The sequence below is a fragment of the Anolis carolinensis genome, chromosome X (assembly GCF_035594765.1).
Source record: "Anolis carolinensis isolate JA03-04 chromosome X, rAnoCar3.1.pri, whole genome shotgun sequence".
NCBI classification, from domain to species: Eukaryota; Metazoa; Chordata; class Lepidosauria; order Squamata; family Dactyloidae; genus Anolis; species Anolis carolinensis.
This window is the reverse complement of record NC_085847.1, coordinates 7645896-7668462: the sequence shown is the minus strand read 5'-3', so window position 1 is coordinate 7668462 and position 22567 is coordinate 7645896. Positions and strand designations below refer to the sequence as shown.

At 43.0% G+C, this 22567-nt stretch overlaps 1 protein-coding gene across 5 annotated transcripts in view; it reads left to right on the top strand.

Annotated features, from left to right (window-relative positions):
- tbx5 (T-box transcription factor 5) overlaps positions 1 to 21342 on the top strand; it is a 76877-nt gene extending 55535 nt beyond the window's left edge. For all 5 annotated transcript variants that reach the window (XM_062958437.1, XM_062958436.1, XM_062958434.1 and 2 more), the window contains 6 exons: positions 4775 to 4894; positions 6955 to 7102; positions 11785 to 11937; positions 13019 to 13110; positions 14606 to 14832; positions 20237 to 21342. In XM_062958437.1, coding sequence (XP_062814507.1) covers positions 4775 to 4894; positions 6955 to 7102; positions 11785 to 11937; positions 13019 to 13110; positions 14606 to 14832; positions 20237 to 20823 — 1327 coding nt within the window. In that variant the 3' untranslated portion in view covers positions 20824 to 21342. The remainder of the gene's footprint in view (positions 1 to 4774; positions 4895 to 6954; positions 7103 to 11784; positions 11938 to 13018; positions 13111 to 14605; positions 14833 to 20236) is intronic.
- Positions 21343 to 22567: the final 1225 nt, after the last annotated feature.

Sequence of the window (22567 nt, the reverse complement as noted above, 5' to 3'; positions counted from 1 at the left end):
AAAGGAGAATTATTATTATTATTATTATTATTATTATTATTATTATTATTATTATTATTATTATTTTATGTTTATTAGTTATTATTATTAGAGTTGTTATGATTATTATCATCCCTGGAAAAAATAAATCCATATAACCTAGAAAATAGAGGAGGGCCTCAGACTGAGAAGGGGTTACCGGAGAGGCAGTGGGCGGGGTCATGCAAATTCCACACTAATGGAGAGAGTCAGAAACACTGGGATGTCTGTGGTGGAGGAAAATCAGAAAATCTAGGATGAAATTGTCCCCAAATGAAAGCCTTCACTAGGGTGGTAGGCAGTATGGTGTTTGTGGGGGACTCTTGGACATGTTTACAGTGCTCGCCATAACCTGCAATGTCATTGGAGGAGGGCCACTCTCCTGAGTAGTGGGAGCTAGAGCTGTTTGTGAAGGCAGAAGTTGTCTGTGTAAGTGGACACCCCAGCCATGTATACACATACATGTTTTCACTTTTATTATGTGTATACATAGATATATAATATAATATAATTAATATAATACATATATATAAAAGAGTGATGGCATCACGGCGACCCACAAAACAACAAAACTACAGGCCCCCCGACCTCGAAATTTGACAACACAACCCATCATCCACGCCTCTAGGTTTATACAACAAAAAGGAAAGAAAAATAAAGTCCTAATTAGAGGGAGAGGAATAATTGCTTTTATCCAATTGCTGCCAGTTAGAAGGCTAAGCTCCTCCAACTTGGTCTCCTAGCAACCCAATAAAAAAAACACTAAAAATAATTAAAAACACTAAAAAATTAATACAATAAAATACTATAATAACAGAAAATAACTAAAAATAATACAAGAAAATAATAAAATATAATAAATAAAAAGATAACTTACAATAAAAATAATTTAAAAATACAAATAACGTCAAATAAAAATTACACAACAATTTTTAACCCATACCACCACCACTTTGCCACAGCAACGCGTGGCCGGGCACAGCTAGTATATATATAAGAAACAAACTGTCTTATTAAAATTTTCAATTAAAATATGTGAGATGAACAAATGCATGGTTCGGGAAACCCTCCTCGGTTTTGCCCACCAATCTATCCCTGTGGTTTCTTTTCTTTCCCCATTTCTCGCCTAGGAAAATATCCTTATTGATAAATTATGGGTGTGTGGAGAATGTATATATATCCTTACAAGGACTCCTGTAATTTCCTTATTACGCATAGAGGTCTTGGAAGGGAATGGGCGCATCAGTTATATACACAGCCTTCATGTGATAGTCTCTTAAAAAATCCTATAGGCAACTCAAGGACTGTTATTGTAATAGCCAGGCCATTAAATACGATTATTGCCATATTATTATTATTATTATTATTATTATTATTATTATTATTATTGCTAGCATAGGCTTCCATGTGCTTGAGTGGAGTGAAGTTCTGTCAGAGATAGGAAATCATTGATCTACTCCCAACTTTCCTGAGTCTTGCCAGCATGGCATATGTATTAGGCATATAATAATAATAATAATAATAATAATAATAATAATAATAATAATAATAATAATAATAATAATATCTCAGCCGGCATTTGGAAACAATAGACATTGACAAAATCACGATCTGCCAACTGCAAAAAGGCCACCCTAATGGGACATTCACGCATCATCCGAAAATACATCACACAGTCCTAGACACTTGGGACATGTTCGACTTGTGATTTTGTGATACGAAATCCAGCATATCTATTTTGTTTGCTGTGTCATAATAAAATAATAATAATAATATTATTTTTGTATGCCGCCTCCATCTCCCCAACAAGGATCCGGAGCGGCTCACATTGGGGGGGGGGGGGGGGGAAGCCCAATACAATCATATAATATCATAAAATCAACAGTTAAGACATCAAAGAATGCATTTAAAAAACAAATTAACAAGTCATGATTTAAAATAGACATAATTAAAATATTAAACAATCATGCGAATCATAGGTGGCTGAACAGCCATCTGCCGGGAGAGCTTTAACTGTGTCTTCCTTCATAGTGATAGGGGGTTGAATCCTAGATTTGGAAGAGACCACGAAGGCCATCCAGTCCAATCCTTTACTTCCATGAAGGAAGGCACAATCCGATCCTTCCTGACAGATGGCCAACCAGCCTCTGCTTAAGAACCTCCAAAGAAGGGGACTCAAACACATTTATTTGGGTTCTCTTTAAAAAGACATTCTGGCTCTTTCTTAGCTTCTAAGGCTAGTCAACAGGAGGCTCACAGATGTGTATTTCGGAATCGAGCCTTGGATTGACAGGTTGACTGGGATCCAGCGGCCCCTGGGTTGGTCCCAGTCCAGCTGGGCCCAGTTTTCCCAGTCACCCCATTAAGCTTCATTCTCCATCTTGCGGTTAGTACGCACCCTTAGTGAACATGCTTCGAATCCCCAGAAACCCACCCTGGGTTGGAGCAGAACTGGGCCTCATTTCTCACCATTAACCAGATGGTTTTAAGCCAACCGATTAAAAATATGCACCTAAATAAATTAAAAATAAAACAAAACACAGTGGATTGGATCCAGACTTTGACTGAGTGTGGACTGATTGAAAACAAGCCCATGTCAGTTTGGGAGGTCCCACGAGTTTCCGACAGGTTTAGTCTCGTTGGAAGAAAATCTGGAACCGACCCAATGACTGCGCTGTTTGAAAAAGTTTTTGCGAGAGTATTTAAAAAAAATGATTGATTTCAAAATATTCATTTGATTAATCAGAGGCACCTTTTAAATTGATCCCCAAATTTGGGACCAATTACCAGTAACCTCTGAAACAGAGCCAACCAAACAGCGCAGGCCTTGATTGATTTGCATGAAAGCTATTAATTATTATTATTATTCAACTATTATTATTATCATTAATATTCATTCATAATTATTAATGACTAGCTTGGGTACTTGGTGTTGCCAGGGTTATTTGAAAAAGTCATTTTTTCATTTTTCATTCTTGATATTCATAATAGTATTAATATTTTTCTAGATGTATTATTATTATTGTCGTTATTGATGTTTGCATTATACATTGAATCAAGGAAAGCACTGAGTGAAAGTGAGTCATTTCTCTTGATGCTCCATCTTCCAGCATAATAATAATAATAATAATAATAATAATAATAATAATAATAATAACAACAACAACAACAACAACCCTAACTGGGATCTGCGTGCATCATCTGAAAATACATCACACAGTCCTAGACACTTGGGAAGTGTTCGACTTGTGATTTTGTGATATGAAATCCAGGATATCTATCTTGTTTGCTGTGTCATAATAATAATAATAATAATAATAATAATAATAATAATAATAATACATCACACAGTCCTAGACACTTGGGAAGTGTTCGACTTGTGATTTTGTGATATGAAATCCAGCATGTCTATCTTGTTTGCTGTGTCATAATAATAATAATAATAATAATAATAATAATAATAATACATCACACAGTCCTAGACACTTGGGAAGTGTTTGACTTGTGATTTTGTGATATGAAATCCAGCATATCTATCTTGTTTGCTGTGTCATAATAATAATAATAATAATAATAATAATAATAATAATAATAATAATAATACATCACACAGTCCTAGACACTTGGGAAGTGTTCGACTTGTGATTTTGTGATATGAAATCCAGGATATCTATCTTGTTTGCTGTGTCATAATAATAATAATAATAATAATAATAATAATAATAATAATAATAATAATACATCACACAGTCCTAGACACTTGGGAAGTGTTCGACTTGTGATTTTGTGATATGAAATCCAGCATGTCTATCTTGTTTGCTGTGTCATAATAATAATAATAATAATAATAATAATAATAATAATAATAATACATCACACAGTCCTAGACACTTGGGAAGTGTTCGACTTGTGATTTTGTGATATGAAATCCAGCATATCTATCTTGTTTGCTGTGTCATAATAATAATAATAATAATAATAATAATAATAATAATAATAATACATCACACAGTCCTAGACACTTGGGAAGTGTTCGACTTGTGATTTTGTGATATGAAATCCAGCATATCTATCTTGTTTGCTGTGTCATACAATAATAATAATAATAATAATAATAATAATTATTATTATTATTATTATTATTATTATTATTATAAATGCTGGAAGATGACTCACTCGTACCCAATGCTTCCCTTGATTCAATGTATGATGCAAATATGAGTTGCATTTACACTGTAGGATGAATACAGTTTGACACCACTTGTTGTGTGGCTTAATGCAATGGAATCATGGGAGTTGTAGTTTTGCAAAGTCTTTCACCTTCTCTGCCAAGAGGGCTCGTGCTTTGCCAAACTACAAATCCTAGGATCCTATAGCAGTTCAAGTGGGGGGTCAAACTGTCTAAATTCTACTGTGTAGATGCCCTCAAAGCCAATGGATAGTGGACAAGATTGGAAATTCCACTCAATCCACATTGTTGGGTGCTCCTTGTCCAATCAGGATCGCCGTAGCCTAGGGTTGGGGAACATGTGACCTTTATTATTATTATTATTATTATTATTATTATTATTATTATTATTATTATTATTATTATTATGCTGGAAGATGGAGCATCAAGAGAAATGGTGTTGGCTTGCAAGTCCCATCATCCCTTGTGACCATTGAGTTGGGACAACATTGGGAAGCCATGCGCTCTCCATCTTTGTTTGGCTTGCGCCACTGGAACCAATGATCCGTCTTTTTCCTCCCTGGGCAGGCGGATGTTCCCCAGCTACAAAGTGAAAGTCACGGGACTCAACCCCAAGACCAAGTACATTCTGCTGATGGATATTGTCCCCTCCGACGACCACAGATACAAGTTTGCAGATAATAAATGGTATGCCATGGAAGGTGGGAAGGGAGGGATGACAGATCATATGAAACACTTCTTAGTCCCATGAGTTTCCGGAGGAGGTACAAGGGCCTTAAGTGGGACTTGAATGCAACCATTCCTTGACTCTCTGCCCCATGCCCCCTTTAGCCAAATAATGCCTCCCAAAAAAATAAACCCAAAGAGTCTATGGGATTTACCTCTGGGGTGACGCTCTACTGATTCTGTGGATCAGATCTAGTTGGGACAAAGTGCTGGGATCCGGACTGGTTCCTGATCTCATTAAGTTGTGCCCTAGGATCTGAAAAAAAGCTATTGTGGTTTCCATATTAGTGAATCCGCTTTGGACTTTAGCCCAAAATCCAAAGGAGCCACTGATGCTAAGCAGGGTCAGCCCTGGTTAGTACTTGGATGGGAGACCACCAGCAAATCGCAAGGGCTGTACTGGCAAACAACCATGAGGATTCTTGGTATCAAAAAATCCTGTCCAATTTATAGTGGGTGCATCTAAACTGTTGAATGAATTCATGTCTTTTGACTCCACTTGAACGCAGGGCTAAAATCCTGGGAGTTGTAGTGCCGGCGCCTCCCCAAACTACAGCTCCCAGCATTCCATAGCAATGAGTCATGGCAGTTAAAGTGGTACCAAACGCCATTCATTTGACAATGTAGTTGAACCCAGGGTCGCCATATGTCAGGAGGCAGTTCAGTGATGGGGTTCAGCACCTTGGAGAGCTCTTCCAAACCCGGAGTGGATTTGCCACCAGACTGGAATGGAAGCTTCCTCTCATCCCCTGAGCAGAAGCCAAAGGGTTAAACATGAACTATTCCATCCATCCCTGAGCAAAGCCAAAGAGGATCGCTCACCATCAAGGAAAGTTTGCGTCCTTCCCCAACATATACAGTCAAGATTCAGTGAGGAATGCAGCCAATTGGCTGGAAGAGAGAGAGAAACATAACTAGGAAGTCCCTGTCAGGGGCCTTCCAAACAGATCCTTCTTCTCCCTATCATCCAAGGCCATTGCACAGTCTTTCCATCTTTTTTTCCTCAGCAGTACAGAAAATAAAAAAAAGATGGAAACAGTGGCGGGAACTAGGATGGAAGCATTGTCTGGAAGCCCCTTTGACATGCCAGGGGATAAACCATCAAATGGATCCAAGCGGTTTCCGTATTGAAGTGGTTCAATGCCCACCCCGAGTGTCCCTAATAATTAGACTCAAATACATTGTTTCTGTTGGGCCTCTAAAAGTTAAAGGGACAATAAGAGTTGGTATTGGTCTTGTAGGCATCTAGTCCAGCTTCTGAAGAGGGACATCTCATCTTACATCTCCAGAGTTCAGCAACAGAGAGCCAGAGTAATGTCCTTTTTCGGACTCCACTTCCCACCATCCCCAATGCCCAATGCGGGTACAGGGAGGTGGAGTCTCCAAAAGCCCATTTCCCAAATTCGGTTTCCAATGGAAAATTGGTTGTTCCTAAACAGCTCAAACAGAAAGAATAGGGAGAAAGGCCATGTCCCCAGTATATGGTAAACCTGGTTTACATTAACCACGATTTGTTGTTTTCTTTGTTTGTTTACCCTGTTTGTGCATTGTTTCTCACTTACTCCTTTGGCTATCTCCTGCTTCGGGATTAATGGACTCTTATCTTTGAATCATGGTTTGCGGCTGGTTAACAAACCATGGTTTGTCAGTGAGGATAGGCTCCGATGCAACAACAAATCATAATTCAAGAAACTGTGTCTGGTTTATCATTATAAGACTTTATAAACCCAGCAAAAGAGTCAGAGACAATGAAAATGTACGGTTCGGGTGTCATTTCAAGACATTAGCCTTAAATTTTTGCAAGATTAGGATTGTAGAATTGAGAGTTAATGTGCTTTAATTGACAGAATGCATTGAGGATTGCCTTCATGATGTGTTTGATGGAGACGACGAATAGGATTGGGGCTGAAGTTAGCCATTCTCCTATTTCTTCTATAGTGTTTTGGCTCTTAAAATAAATTCTAATAAGCTTTGTAATAAGAAGGAAGGGGGAAAAACCACATTCTGTTGCTTTTGGGTAGGTCAGTGACTGGGAAAGCGGAACCTGCGATGCCTGGAAGATTATATGTCCATCCAGATTCGCCAGCGACTGGAGCTCATTGGATGCGGCAGCTGGTTTCCTTCCAAAAGCTCAAGCTGACAAACAATCATCTCGACCCATTTGGCCATGTAAGTATGGAGCTGATTCAATTTCGTCTTGGCTGGTATAGAGTGACTTTGGCATGCCCTTTGAGGAAACGCCTCGCTTTCCGTCAGGCCTTAATGGGATCCATGCCACGGGCAGATTTCAACCTCGGTCCTTTTGCGTTGGGGCCAGACCACAATCCGTTAGTGTACGAAACCTTCAGCAATGGCTCCGAGCATGTGCAGAGTACTTTTTGGCACCTGGATAAATCACAACTCGATTCTGGCCACGGTTATGGAATAGTGGAAGGATTCTATAGCATAGTGGGATCGAAGCGCATTAATTTTGCATTGTAGATGCATCCTTGGAGTGCTTGAGTCAGGTATTGTTGCATGGTAAGGGGTTGGACTTGATGACTCTTGTGTCCTGAGTCTGGGACCAAGTTCTCATGACAACTCAAGATGGATGAGGACTTCATGGACACTGAAGGAGTCTTACATCTTCCCAAATAAGCTTTGTGTGACTGTTTTGGCCCATTTTACCAACCCAAGCCTTGGCCTCCTGCCCCAAAATCCAGTTCGGATCAGTGCCATGGTCACTTGCTTGCCTTTGCTTTACTCCTGGAGTAAAATGGAGCGGGTCCAATGACTAGTCCAAGGAATGGCGACCAAAATGGTGAAAGGTTTGGCAGCTAAACCCTATGAGGAGTGTCTTAGGGAGCTGGGTCTGTTTAGCTTGGAGAAGAGAAGGCTGAGAGAAGGGGACGGGAGAGCCACGTTGAAATATTTGACAGGTGGTCACATTGAGGAGAAAGGGGAAAGCAGTCTAGGATACAGAGCCATGGGGTTCCACCTAAACATTAGTAAGAACTTTGTGATTTTCAGAGCTGTTGAATATGCTGCTGCCTGAGAGCTGGGTGGAGTCTCCTTCTCTGGAGGTTCTTAAACAGAGACTGGATGGCCATCTGTTGGGAATGCTTTGATGGTGACTTCCTGCCTGGCAGAGGGTTGGACTGGATGGCCCTTGGGGTCTTTAACTATGATTCTAGATCGTCGTTCATTCACTTTGCTTTGAGCTAGCAGAGGTTGACAGCTGAGCACAGGCCAAAAGGGTGCTGGACGGCAAAGCAAGTTGGTCTTAATTTGACGGAAGTGGGTGCCTCATGGGCCTTGGTGGCTGTCATGCTCTGTCAACAGTTGGCCATAATTGCGTCCTTGCTCTCTAAAGTGGTGCACAGAAGGCGGGGGGTGTGGGGGGGGGGAACGTGCGATGGAAATGCCCGACAGCCGTGGCCTTGTAAACAGGGCTCATGTACAACGTGCGACCTGATCCAGTAACCTAGATTGAAGGGAAGCCCGGGACAGGTTACAACGGGGATTAATCTTGCCGCCTGGCTGGAGACGGGTGGAAACAGATGCTTGTGAGTGCCAGGATGGAAGGCAGGGCTTCCTCGCAGCCCAGGAACCGTTCCTTCCTCCTCTCCCTTGGCACCTGACCTTCGCAACAACTCCAGAAGGGTGAATCATAAAAATATCATCCTATTAGCGGCAGGCCACAAATACGTGGCCAAACAGCAGGGCTTGAAATGCAAAAGATTTTGTTCCAGGTCTTAGAAGGCTGAGATTGGCAAAGGGCACGTCAAGCTCACCCATTGCCCCCCAATATCTTTTGGACGCCAAAAGGGCAACTCGTGCCCATAGAAGCTGCAGGGAGGGATTTTGATTGGCTTGTGGATTCTGGGAGTGGTAGTTCAAAAAGTAGTTCCAAAAGTTGTAGTTCAAAAAGTATTTTATAATGCGTTTTATGAATGTTTTATGTAAGTTAATTTTTAACTGATTTTTAGTGTATTGTACAGGTTTTATATGTGTGTTTTATTGTAAGCCGCCCTGAGTCCCCTGTTGGGTGAGAAGGGCGGATATAAATGTTGTAATAAATAAATAAATAAATAAAAAGTCAACATCTGAGTTGGGATTTCCCCTGTCTTGCTTGAAGCAGGACTTTGACTGGCTTACAGATTTTGGGAGTTGTAGTCCGCAAAGCCGACATCCGAGTTGGGATTGTGCCACATCATGTATGGAAAGGGATTTGATGAGCTGGGGGATTCTGGGAGCTGTCATCCAAAAGGAGCGAAACCCTGACTGTCTTATATGAAGAGGAACTAGCCTAGTTAGGGGATTCTGGGAGTCATCATCTAAAGGGTGGGAATGTTTACTGTCTTGACTTTGGTTGACTTTGGCGCATTCTGGGAGCTGCAGTCCGAAAATGCAAAGAGGGACTTTGAGTTGTTTGTGGATTCTTGCCATTGTGGTCTAAACATTTGACATCACCGTTGAGATTTCTACTGTCCTGTGTGGACATGTCGGGGGATTCTGGGAGCCGTAGTCCAAAAAGTTGACATCTGAGCTCTATTATCCCATATCGCACTCTGCACTTGCCCTATAAGCCTTATGTATCACCTGTCACATCAGCACTTTTAATCTTGTACCCATTACTCTGGCCCGGCCCAGTTCTATTGTGTTTTAGCGTATTGTTATTGCTTGTGGTTTATACTGTTTTAATTGTTTTTAATTTGCTTTTTGTTTTGTATTGTTATATTGTGTGTTGAGGCCTTGGCCTTTGTAAGCCGCATCGAGTCCTTTGGGAGATGCTAGCGGGGTACAAATAAATTTTAATAATAATAATAATAATAATAATAATAATAATAATAATAATGTGGAAAGGGATTTGCTGTCTAAAAAAGGCAAAATCCTGGCTGGGGTGTCTACTGTTTGGAGAGAGACTTGGACTGGTTTGTGGATTCTGGGAGCACCAGTCCCGACAAGCCTAGATGGAGAGGCCTATGCAGAGGCCTCAAGGAAGAAGCCATGCCCCCGCCAGGCCGTGTCCAAGGGCCAAAGGGGGTGGCGGGGCTCCCCAACAATGGCCCCGGGAAGGAAGCAAGCTCGGGGCCGCCTCCTCCATTCATTAGAGGGTCTCTGATGCCAGGCAGGCCCATTAGATCGTTGCCCGTGGACGTCTGAGTCCCTTGAGGATGTCAGAGCAATTTGCCCATCCCGCCGGGATGAGAGGCCTGGGCCGGCGGGATTGAGGTCCAGTGCCCCCGGCTGGCGCGGGCCCGGCGGGGCGGCCTGCGTCTCCTTGTCGCCACCTTCGACGGCAATCATCGTCAGGCCAGAAAAGCATTTTGGACAGGGCCCCACCTCCACCCCATAGGAAGGGAGAGTTGGGGGGATTAGTCTCTGGGGGATTGGGGAGGGTGGCAACCTCGGGGAGACAAGGCGGGGTCAGCCCCTCCCCCAGCATTAATTAGTTCTTCCCCAGTATTAATCAGTTCCTCCTCTCTAGCATTAATTAGTCTTTGCATTTGTTCGCCTTGGGTTCCTGGGGTCAGGCCCTGCCTTGCCTTTGGTCCTTCCTTGGCCCTTTCCTTGGTGCAAATATCGAGCCGAGGAAATGTCAAGAGGCGAATGCAAACGAGTGGGATGTACAGCTGAAGGAAATGGGATACGGTCTTTTGACTCAAATCATAATGATGTAATAATAATAATAATAATAATAATAATAATAATAATAATAACGATCTGCCAACTGCAAAAGGCCACCCTACTGGGATTTGCGCGCATCATCTGAAAATACATAACACAGTCCTAGACACTTGGGAAGTGTTCGACTTGTGATTTTGTGATACGAAATCCAGCATGTCTATCTTGTTTGCTGTGTCATAATAAAATATAGTAGTAATAATAATAATAATAATAATAATAATAATAATAATAATACATCACACAGTCCTAGACACTTGGGAAGTGTTCGACTTGTGATTTTGTGATACGAAATCCAGCATGTCTATCTTGTTTGCTGTGTCATAATAAAATATAGTAATAATAGTAATAATAATAATAATAATAATAATAATAATAATAATAATAATAATAATACATCACCCAGTCCTAGACACTTGGGCAGTGTTCGACTTGTGATTTTGTGATACGAAATCCAGCATGTCTATCTTGTTTACTGTGTCATAATAATAAAATAATAATAATAATAATAATAATAATAATAATAATAATAATAATAATACATCACACAGTCCTAGACACTTGGGAAGTGTTCGACTTGTGATTTTGTGATACGAAATCCAGCATGTCTATCTTGTTTGCTGTGTCATAATACAATAATAATAATAATAATAATAATAATAATAATAATAATAATAATAATATGATTGTGGTACTGAGAGGCACTTTGGTTAGGAATGCCACATGACTTGACAAAACGTCTCCATGAAATCGCCATCAATGGAATACAAGGAGAGCTAGTATGATTTTGAGTGGTTGAATATGCGGACCAAAGAAACATGAAGCTTGCATGTAGCTCTCTGGCACTGCAATGTTTCTTTCATCTACTGCTCCCCTGGGCTGATGGGAATTGTTATCCAGCAAGCTTTGGAGGGCCACCAATACCTTCTCCAGATTATGTCCATGAACACGGTGGTCTGGATGGAGTATTGTGCCTCGATCTCTTTGTAGCCAGAGCTGGGACACTTCTCTTTAAGTGCAGACTATCCCACTTACAATGATGCTACGGGTTGTCCTGCAGCCAGTGGGACAGTGAAGCCACGGCAGGCTTGAGCCTGAACTTCCAACGAGCTGTCCATGGTGCTGAACCCTTTCCCAGGAGGCATAACTTGTCTGATGCCCACCCTATCCTCCTTCCTTTGCAGATCATCCTCAACTCCATGCACAAATACCAACCCCGGCTCCACATCGTCAAAGCAGACGAGAACAATGGCTTTGGCTCCAAAAACACCGCCTTCTGCACCCACGTCTTTGCGGAGACGGCTTTCATCGCAGTGACCTCCTACCAGAACCACAAGGTGAACCAAGGAAGGCTGGCTGGGATGGAATGAATGGTTTTTATCTCTACGGTCACAGACCGGTTGGGGAGGCCTTCACGGGGACCTAGAGAGTCATTCTCTCTAGGGCTGAGATCAGTAACAAATAATAATGAGGCAGGTAATATTTCAAGTTTACTAGCTATTCAGAATCCTTTCTGCTTATCTGCCAGAATAGCAGTTTCATTGGTCAGCATAGAAGCACATGTTATTCTAACCGTGACTCCTCTTCCAAATGGTCTAATAAGTAAGGGCGTTTGTACCATTTTTATCCCAAGAGCTTCATCCTGGACCACTTTATAACCTCCTTTCCACAAGGAAAAGCCATTTGCACTGAAGTTGCCAACTTTCTTTCCCACTGGCATGACTCTGGTTGCCAAATGTTGGCCCATAAAAATTCCAGCGGGCAAAACATTCTCCATGTTAGCCAAGGAATGCATTTGTTTCTCCATCTTCACTTTGAATTGCGTGCCTTCAAGCCATTTCTGACTTATGGGGGCCCTAAAGTGTGACCCAATCACTGGTTTTTCTGCGGCTGAGAGAGTGTGACTTGCCCAAGGGTTTCCATGGCCAAGATGGGAATCGAACCCTGGTCTCTGGAGACATAATCCAATGCTTAAACTACTGTATCTCACTTACAATCTCCTCTGTGACAATTGCTAATAAGTTGAGAATCCCTTATTTGGGATTCCAAAATACTCCAATCCCAAAATTATTAATATGGTTGGCTAAGACCTCAGAGACAGAACCTTTGCTTTCGGATGGTTCAATGTACCCTCACTTTGTTCATGCACAAAAATATATTGGTTATAAAGTGAGTTATGTGTGCAATAAATTATATATGAACCCTCTTTGGTTTGAGACTTGGGTCCCACCTGTAAGAGATCTCATGATGAGCATATATGGAAATGCAAATATTTCCAAACTGGGGGAAAAATAAAAAATCTAAAGTACTGCCAGTCCCAAGTATTTTGGAAAAGGGAGGCTTAGCCTGATCTTTTGATGGCTTGCAGTTTGAATACACAAAGACCTGACTGTATATTTTTCTGGCATCTCCTTTCAGATCACCCAGCTCAAGATCGAAAACAACCCTTTTGCAAAAGGATTTAGAGGCAGCGACGACATGGAGCTGCACCGAATGTCCAGGATGCAAAGGTAATATTTGCAAAGGGATTCTCGATAAAGAAGGACATGGAGATCCACTAGATATGGGCAGTCTTAATTTTGGCATAGATGGATAGACCTTTTGGAGTAGATGGATAGACCTTTTGGAGTAGATGGATAGACCTTTTGGAGTAGATGGATAGACCTTTTGGAGCTGATCGATAGACCTTTTGGAGCTGATCGATAGACCTTTTGGAGCTGATCGATAGGTCTTTGGGAAGGTAGATACATAAACCTTTTGGAGTAGATACATAAACCTTTTGGAATAGATGCATAGACGTTTTGATGTTGATCGATAGGTCTTTGGGGTTAGATAGATAGACAGTCCTTGTGGAGTAAATAGGTCTTTTGTTCTCATTCAACAATGTTCTTATGCTTTTTGGAGAGCATTAAAAAAAAAGATCCAGTAAGCCTCCTGTCCTCCCATCTCTGCTCTACAATTTCCGTGTACAATCTGTGTTGTGCTCAAAATCACATTATTTGGAGCAGAAAGCAGCTTTGGTTCTGGACAATTCTTTCCTGAACTGTCCTTCTGCTTGAACTGCTACGGTTCCATCTGAGGAAATTTGGGGATTGGAGGTGTTTTGTCGATCCTCAGTTGAAACCTTTTAGGGGCAAACTACCAGTCCCAGGATTCTACAAAGAGTCATAGCACCGTGGTTTTGTAGAGTAGATGGGCTTGCTGTGAGCGGAGAGGAGGGGGCAGTGACTCTACTTTGGACTCTACTTTGGATTTTATCCTAGATGGTCGAAAGAGCTCTCCAGGGTCCTGAACCTAGTATGGCAGCTCAGAATTCGGCAGATATTTTAGAACTTGATCAAAACTTAATTATCATCTTTGATTTTTCTCACTTGTTTCATCAATCTCCCAAAACATGGACAGTTTGGGGAGAAAAAAAAATCACCCATAATACAAAATAATCAAATTATGACCAGGTGGCCCACTCTGACTCCAACTTGTCCCTGACGTGATATGTAACCGTGGCCGTTGGATGCGCATGACATGTAAGCGATGCGAGTGGATCCATGTCGGCTTTCTGCAGACACAAAGAGCCACCTGTTTCTCATTGTTTTAAATGCGCTATCTTGTCGTGCATATATATTTATAGGTCCAGGGCATTTCCCTTTCTTTCAAGGGAGGTTGTGCAAGATGAGAGTCAGTCTCAGGACTCTCGGCACAGCTGGCCACCGTATGAGAGACCTTCCCCTCTTTCTTCTCAAATTGTATAAGTGCTATCCATTGGAACTTTCTTCATTGTGTTTTTTCCCCATAACTGGAAGAATGTCCTTAGTAACTACTTTCTTTCGAGGAGGATCCCCTGCTCTGTTCTGAGCTGGAAAGACATCCAACAGAACATGGGCCTTGGATGGGGAAAGAATGGATACAAGTTCATTATCAGAAGAAATGTTATGGTTTTCAGAGTGAGGGACAAGATTATTTCACTGTACATTATACTTCCCTTCCCCCTTTGGCCCGTGTTTCCAGCAAGGAGTATCCCGTGGTTCCCCGGAGTACGGTGCGGCAGAAAGTGGCCTCCAACCACAGCCCTTTCAGTGGTGAGACCCGGGCTCTCTCGACTTCATCGAACCTTGGATCTCAGTTCCAGTGTGAGAATGGCGTGTCCAGCACCTCCCAGGACCTGATTCCCCCAACCAACCCCTACCCCGTGTCCCAGGAGCATGGACAGATTTACCATTGCACCAAGAGAAAAGGTGAGTGCTCGGGGAGAGCTTGGAAAGAAGGCCTTGACTGTGAAAGTTGACATTGCCATGGCCAATGGGGGTGTCAGCTTGGAAACTGGAGAGGGCTCCTGTACTTTTAATTAACAGATTGAAAGCTGAAGAGGGCTTCTGTATCTTTAATTGCCTGGTTGGACGCTGGAGAGGGATCCTGCACTTATTATTATTATATTTTATATTTATTTATACCCTACTTTTCTCTACACAAGGAGACTTGAAGCAGCTAGTTAATAGACTTAAAGCTGGAGAGGACTTCTGTACCTTTATTTGCCAGATTAAAAACTGGAGAGGGGTCCTGTACCTTTAATTAATAGACTGGAAACTGGGAAGGGCTCCTGTATTTTTTATTAACAGATGAAAGCTAGAAAGGGATCATGTGCCATTAATCAACAGATTGAAAGCTGGAGAAGATTTCTGTACCTTTAATTAACAGATTATAAACTGGAGAGGGCTCTTGTATCTTTAATTAACAGATTGAAAACTGGAGAGGGCTCCTGTATCTTTAATTAACAGATTGAAAACTGGAGAGGGCTCCTGTATCTTTAATTAACAGATTGAAAACTGGAGAGGGCTCCTGTATCTTTAATTAACAGATTGAAAACTGGAGAAGGCTCCTGTATCTTTAATTAACAGATTGAAAACTGGAGAGGGCTCATGTATCTTTAATTAACAGATTGAAAGCTGGAAAGATTTGCCAGCACAAAAGCTAGAATTACAGGTGTAGACATGAGAGTGAAAAAACATCTAAGCCTTTTTGGAGGGAGACAAGAAACTGCCATGGAATCCTGGGATTTGTAGTTTGGTAAGGCCCCGAGCACTCTTTGGCAGAGTAAACAAAAAGCTTGTTCAAATTATGACTCCCAGGAGTCCATCACATTGAGTCGGAGTAGTTCAAGTGGTGTCAAACAGCATTCATTCTATAGTGTAGATGCACCCGGAGTGCCCCCCCCCCCCAAAGAGCTCCTATTCTAGTTTTTTTCTCTCCTCCACAATGTTTGTTCTTCGGGAAGCTTCCCAGTGAATGTGGTCCTATAACAGCCCCAATTACAGCCATTTCAGTGCACATTAACAAAGAGCAACGGAGATGAAACGCAGAGAAGGTGGCCACATAGTTCTAGAGAAGCTGAATCCACAACCGACAAGATAGCTGGTGCCTGGGATAAAGATAGCTTATCAGGCCGGGAGGCCTCCGAAAAGGATTCAGGATTCATTCCAATACCAAAAGAGCGAGTGCAAGGTTCTTCGGAAGGCTGAAATGTCCAGTGATTTCAAGAGACTACACAGACGTTTTGAACCAGCTGGGCAAAATGGGAATGCTTGAAAAGCAGTGACTGAACATTTCCCAGTTCAATTTGAATACTGAGTCTTTTCTTTTAAGAAAAGGCCTGAGTTTAAATCCAGTTTGGGGGCGGGGGGTGCAGTTTGATGTCCCTTGAATGCTCAACGCTATGGAATCCTGGGCATTATAGTTTGTCAAGGACGTCTGGCAAAAAGGTTAGATGTATGTTTGATAGTAGAGATGGTTTCGTGGTTTGACTCCGGAGACCAGGATTTCAAGCCTAGATCTGCCCTGGAAATCCACGGAGTGAACTTGGGTGAGTCACACTCTCTCTGCCTTCTCATAGCAAACCCCTCTCGGGCGAAATCGTGGCAAGAAAAGCCCAAACATTGGAAACGACTTGAAGGCACACAAAAACTGCACCATGTATTTGACCAACCTAATATCCCGATTCCTCCCCCTTTTTGTCTCCTTTCCTGAAAGCCATATGCCCCAAGATTTTTAATAAAGGAGAAGAATAATTCAATCCTTTCCACACCTGCCAAAGGCATGTATCTATAAGTTACTCTCTCCTATAAACTTGGATGCGATCTCTTTCATATTAGCTTTAGCAAAGTATAGCACCTTGGGTTCAGTCCTTAAGTTGGGTTTGATAAGGTTTTCAACTGAAACCATTGACGAAAAAAGATGGCAATACTAGGCTTAGATGGATGCTGCATGTATTGTAATAGCAATAGTAATAATAATAATAATAATCATCATCATCATCTTAAATATAAATAAATTATTATTATTATTATTATTATTATTATTATTATTATTATTATTATTATTATTATTATTATTATATGACACAGCAAACAAGATAGATATGCTGGATTTCGTTTCACAAAATCACAAGTCGAACACTTCCCAAGTATCTAGGACTGTGTGATGTATTTTCGGATAATGTGTGCCGATCCCAGTAGGGTGACCTTTTGCAGTTGACAGATCATAATTTTGTCAATGTCTATTGTTTCCAGATGCCGGCTGAGATCTTTTGGCACGGCACCCAGTGTGCCCATCACCACTGGGATTATTGTTGTTGTTGTTGTTGTTGTTGTTGTTGTTGTTGTTGTTACTATTATTTTAATGGCAGGATTTACTCAGAATTATGTCATGGACTTCCATTGAGGCTGAGAGGATAGGACTATAGGTTATCCAATAGGTTTCCATGGCCGAGAAGGGCTTCGAACCTTGGTCTCCAACATATTTTGATGGGATTTTCTGCTAAAAGAACATGGCCAGCTTTGGCTCCTCTGCTCCATGATTTGTGGGTGGCAATAGTGTGGCTTCCCCAGCTTTGCTGCTGAGGTTCTCCATGGAGCTGTCCAACCTTAAGTCTTCCCCACTTCCCTTCCCTAGAATCTCCGAAAGCAGCCCCATGGAACAAAATGTTGGCATGTCCTGGTCACACGAGGCCCATCCATCATCTGACTCCGACATACCCAAACGATAAAAGAATCTACAACAAAGGTTTCCGTCCAGTTTTGGGATTCCCACTCTGTGTGCATGTGGCTCCCTTTGGCTCTTTTCCTCCCCATTATCTAATTTCCTTGCATTGTCAGAAGAGAGAGGACTATCTCGCTGGCCAGCCAACGCGGCCACTTGCTTGCTTGCGGACGGAGGCTGGCGTGTCTTGTCTCCTTGCTATCTCGGCAACGTCTCAAGCCCGTCTGAAGGCTCATTTATCAACGTCGCCACGCTTTCATCACAGAGAGGCCACATCCTCTTTGCATTTTCGATGCGTCCAAAGCGGGGCATCCCCGGGGGCACAAAATGCCCTGTTCACAATGTTCTACTATCATGTTTAGACAGAAAACAGAAGACGCATGGAGGAGTGATCTTAGATGAAGGCAACTTGTGGTCCTCTGGGCATCATCCATTTTCCTAGGACTGATGGGACCTTTTTGAAAAGCCACCCCAGTTGTGGAGCTGGACTTTATAGCCTTGCCGGAGTCACGTCCTCTTTCATGGCTTTGTGGTGTTGCCACTCTGTTTTCTCTTCTCCAAACTAAGCTTACCCAGCTCAACCAAACCATTCCTCGGTAGGCTTGGTTTCCAGATCTTTTAGTATCTTGGCCAACTTACATAACAGATATTCCTCTTCCTACCACCTGCAATTCTGCTGCATGCAACTAGTCGTTGAGCCCTTAAACAGAAGAGCGGGCCATCATCATGTTCTCCCTTCCTTCCCCCCTTCTTCCATGTCATTTGCATGCCTTCCGTTCACTTGGCAAACAAAGCTTGTCCTTACATTGTCTTGCGGTTCGCGTTGTGACAGTTTCTGTTATCATCATCATTATGAGCCTGGAAGCGAGAGCAGGGCATCTTTCTTGTCGGGAGCCTGCCTAGCTTCCGTTGAAAGGAAGCCGATCGACTGGCCGCCAATACAGCTGCCCTTTCCGCTGGCACTTCTGGCCGTGCTTCTTCTGTGTTGATGTCTCAGCAGGAGTGCCATTTGGAGACGGGGAGGGCGGCGGACTCCCTACTCCTTGGGAAAAGGGTGGGTACCATACAGCGCGTGGGGCTGGAGGTGGCCTTTTCAACCCTGTTTTGTGGCCCGCTGCTCCCCACCGCTGCATAACCAGCCCTGGCGGCTCCTGCCACCGCCATTATGCATGCCACTGAGATCTGCGGTGACTCCTTCCGTTGCCTTCCTGTCTCTTCTGCCTGGCGCGGAACAGTCGGGCAACCTCTTGAACCATAGAAGTGCATCGAGAGTTGGCACAGTGATGCTAGCGCTGGCGGCTGAATTGGTAATGTGCAAAGCCAGTTGTGTGATGACCATGGGGGGCAAAATGCGGGCATTGCCCTTTGCATTAGACGTAGTTGCAGTCCTCAGCTGGAGAGGCAACACGGATACCTTTACAGATGCACCTACACAATTGAATGAATGCAGTTTGATACCACTTTAAAAAAATAATTTAAAAACATTATACTCCGCTCTATCTCCCTGGGGAACTCAGGGCGGATATCATTGGGGATTCTATTATTCTTGTCCCCACCTCCCCTTTTTGTCTTTTCTTGTTATTCCTACATATCTGTAATAGTCGCTTGATCTTACTAATGTTAAGAAAACTGTTTTTTATTTTCTTCTTTTTTAAAAAAAAAAAGTCAATAAAAGGCTGCCCCTCTTCTTCAAACTTTGACAGTCTAGTGACTGTATAAGCATAGTCAATTTGTCCATCTCTGCTACAGCTATCGTTTCTGTAACCCACTGGAAGGGAAATGTCTTCTTGTTTCCAATAATAAGCGTAGACAATAGAGTTGTGCAAGCCAGGTAAATCGCAAAACAATTGGCCTCTCTTTGGAAGCACTCTTAATGTAGAAGCCTGCAAGTCAGTCAAGAGCAGGCTATTGGCTCCTGACTTTCATAATCTGACTCTTGCAGCAAAGACAACTTGTTCCCCTACCACGTCATTCATTCTGTGCTTATCTTCGCATTTTGATTAATCCCACCCAGAGGAGAACTTTGGCTACTGCAAGATATAATGTGTTGCCATCAGTTCTTTTGAGAGATGTAAAAATGTGGAACGTTCTAAAAGGGTTTGTTCTTGTGACCTGGCCTCTGTTGAAACACTTCACCATTATTTGTTTGAATGCCCTAAATATGATAATATATGGATGAAATACAACCTGTGGGTCCCCAGGTGTTTTGGCCTACAACTCCCAGAAATCCCAGCCCGTTTACCAGCTGTTAGGATTTCTTGAAGGCCAAAACATCTGCAGACCCATAGGTTGAGAACCACTGAAATATAGGAATTCAATTTTTTCACAGTTCTCAATAGCAAGGGTGTTATATAATTCCATATGTTCTGAACAATGCTGATGCATTCTTCTGTGAAACTCTTGCACATTTTATTCTTGAGATTACTAACTCTTCTTAATGCTTTCCTTTTTGATCTGTGACTTCTTCTTGTTGTATATGCCTGTGTTGTGATTTTGTTGTTGTATGCCAATAAAGGTTGTGTATTATATTGTAGTCCAGGTCATCGTGTGAATTTAATCTTTGTTTCCCACTCGTCTAAATATAAGTCCTGTTGTGTCTCCTGGCAGATGAGGAATGTTCGACCACAGAGCACCCCTACAAGAAGCCCTACATGGAGACCTCTCCCCAGGAGGACGACTCCTTCTACCGCTCCGGCTACTCCCAGCAGCAGGGACTGAACACCAGCACATACAGGACTGAGTCCGCACAACGCCAAGCCTGTATGTATGCCAGCTCGGCCCCAGCCACCGAGCCGGTGCCCAGCTTGGAAGACATCAGCTGCAACACCTGGCCTCCGGTGCCCTCCTACGGCAGCTGCACCGTCACGGCCATGCAGCCCATGGACCGCCTGCCATACCAACACTTCTCGGCCCATTTCACTTCGGGGCCCCTGATGCCCCGCCTCGCCACCGTCGCCAACCATACCTCGCCCCAGATCGGGGACACCCACGCCATGTTCCAGCACCAAACTGCCGTCCCTCACCAGCCCATCGTCCGGCAGTGTGGACCTCAAGCGGGCCTCCAGTCTCCCACCAGCGGCTTACAACCAGCTGAGTTCCTTTACTCGCATGGGGTGCCCCGAACCCTGTCTCCGCACCAGTACCATTCGGTCCACGGAGTGGGCATGGTGCCAGAATGGAACGAGAACAGCTAACCAGGCAATGCGAGGGAGAGCAGCGTCGGGTGGGATCTGGGGGTCCGCCGCAGCAAAATGAGGAGTGTTTTTCCCAGACTTGTTTAACTGAATGTTCATATCTATATATATAATCTATCTCTATATATATATCTATAAAAACCAACACTCGAGAACTGGACTGTGTCCTAACTTCCGGGGAGGGGAGGGCAGACCATGGTATTGTATTTCCTCGGCTTTTGTTGCGATCGACTGATCCATGCCTCCTCCCCGACACACAAACACACACTCACCGCCACTGTCATCACACTCAGAAATAGCCACGTTGTTTGCATTACGTCTCCAACCACCGATCCTTTGGGTTTGAGTTGCGTTGGGCATTGGGCAAGAAAACAAAAGGAGAATGCTTGGGGAAAACAATGGCAGCAACAACACTAGAACAAGTTGCATTTTTCCCCACCCCTTCTTCTTCCTCCCCGTCTTTTTCTTTTGGTGTTGATGATGACATTGTTATATAATAAATAATAATATATATCCATATCTTTATTCGATGTTCTTTGGAGACTCTCAGCAAAGAACCAGCTCCCTCTTTTTGGACAGAGGCTTGAAAAGAGTCAGGTGCATAAGGCTTCAATGCTGGGGAGGCCAAATGGTTTGGTGCCTACGTCTAGCTCCGTGCATTTTGACCTTGCCATTTTGCCATGTGCCAAATATTGGAGAAAATGAGAATGAAATCATTCTTTCCCAAAGAGCCTTGCATGTTTGTCTCTCCTCCCTCCCTTCCCCTCCCTGGTTTGAGCTTTTGCTTGAGATGCTCACCAAGGGAATCCGATGACTTTGGATGGAAGATGCCCATAGCTGGCAGGAAAAGTGATGCCCTAAGCCCCCTAAACTGGGCAGCTGTTGAAAAAGAAAACTATTCAACTGTTAGTCCTGTTGGCTTTTCTATATGGGATGGAGATGAGGCTTTACGATGGCCCTGGATGTGGGAGCTTTTGAAGGCATCACCCATTCAGCTTCATGGTGCCTTCAAAGATTGTAGGTTTCTTGTGACACGAGAATGCTTTGGACTAGATAGGCAGCTTAATGTGACTCTTTGGACCATGCTAGATGTTCAGTTAAACTTCCAATGGCAGCCACATATGTAGTGTTCTATCTTCCATAATGTCTGTTACATCAGTGATAGCTGAACATTAGAGTCTGTTGGTGTCTTCTGCAGGCATTGGTGCATTATGCGTGGCTGTGCATTGCACATCAATGCGCATGGACCTAGGCCAAACATTGCATGTCAGTTGTATTGTGCCAAATGTACCACCAAGGTGCCATTTCCTCCAACGTTCCCGCCATGCCACAGGGTGCCCTGATTGGTCTATGGGTGGCAGATGGGCTCTCCAATGCCATTCTTGGTGACATCGGGATTTGCAGGATGCGCTTAGTCTGGACCTTAAAAGGCTTGAATTTGACACCAACATCTAGCCCAGCCATGGATGCCGTGCAACTTCCCAGAACCCATCAGCCCTAGGTTGCATGGCCTATGGATAAGGATACTTTGCTATGGTGATGAGTTCCACAGTTGAGCTGTGTGCTGCTTTTACTTTGCCCTGAATTTCTCACCATCCACTTTCAGTGTCTTCACTACCTGAGAAGGAGAAAGAAAGACCCCTCCCTTTCAGCTTCCTCCTGACTTTCAAGCTGAATGTATCCCATTTGTGCACAAAAAGTCTTTATGGGCCAGAATTGCTGGGCTTCCCTATTTTCTCTTCTC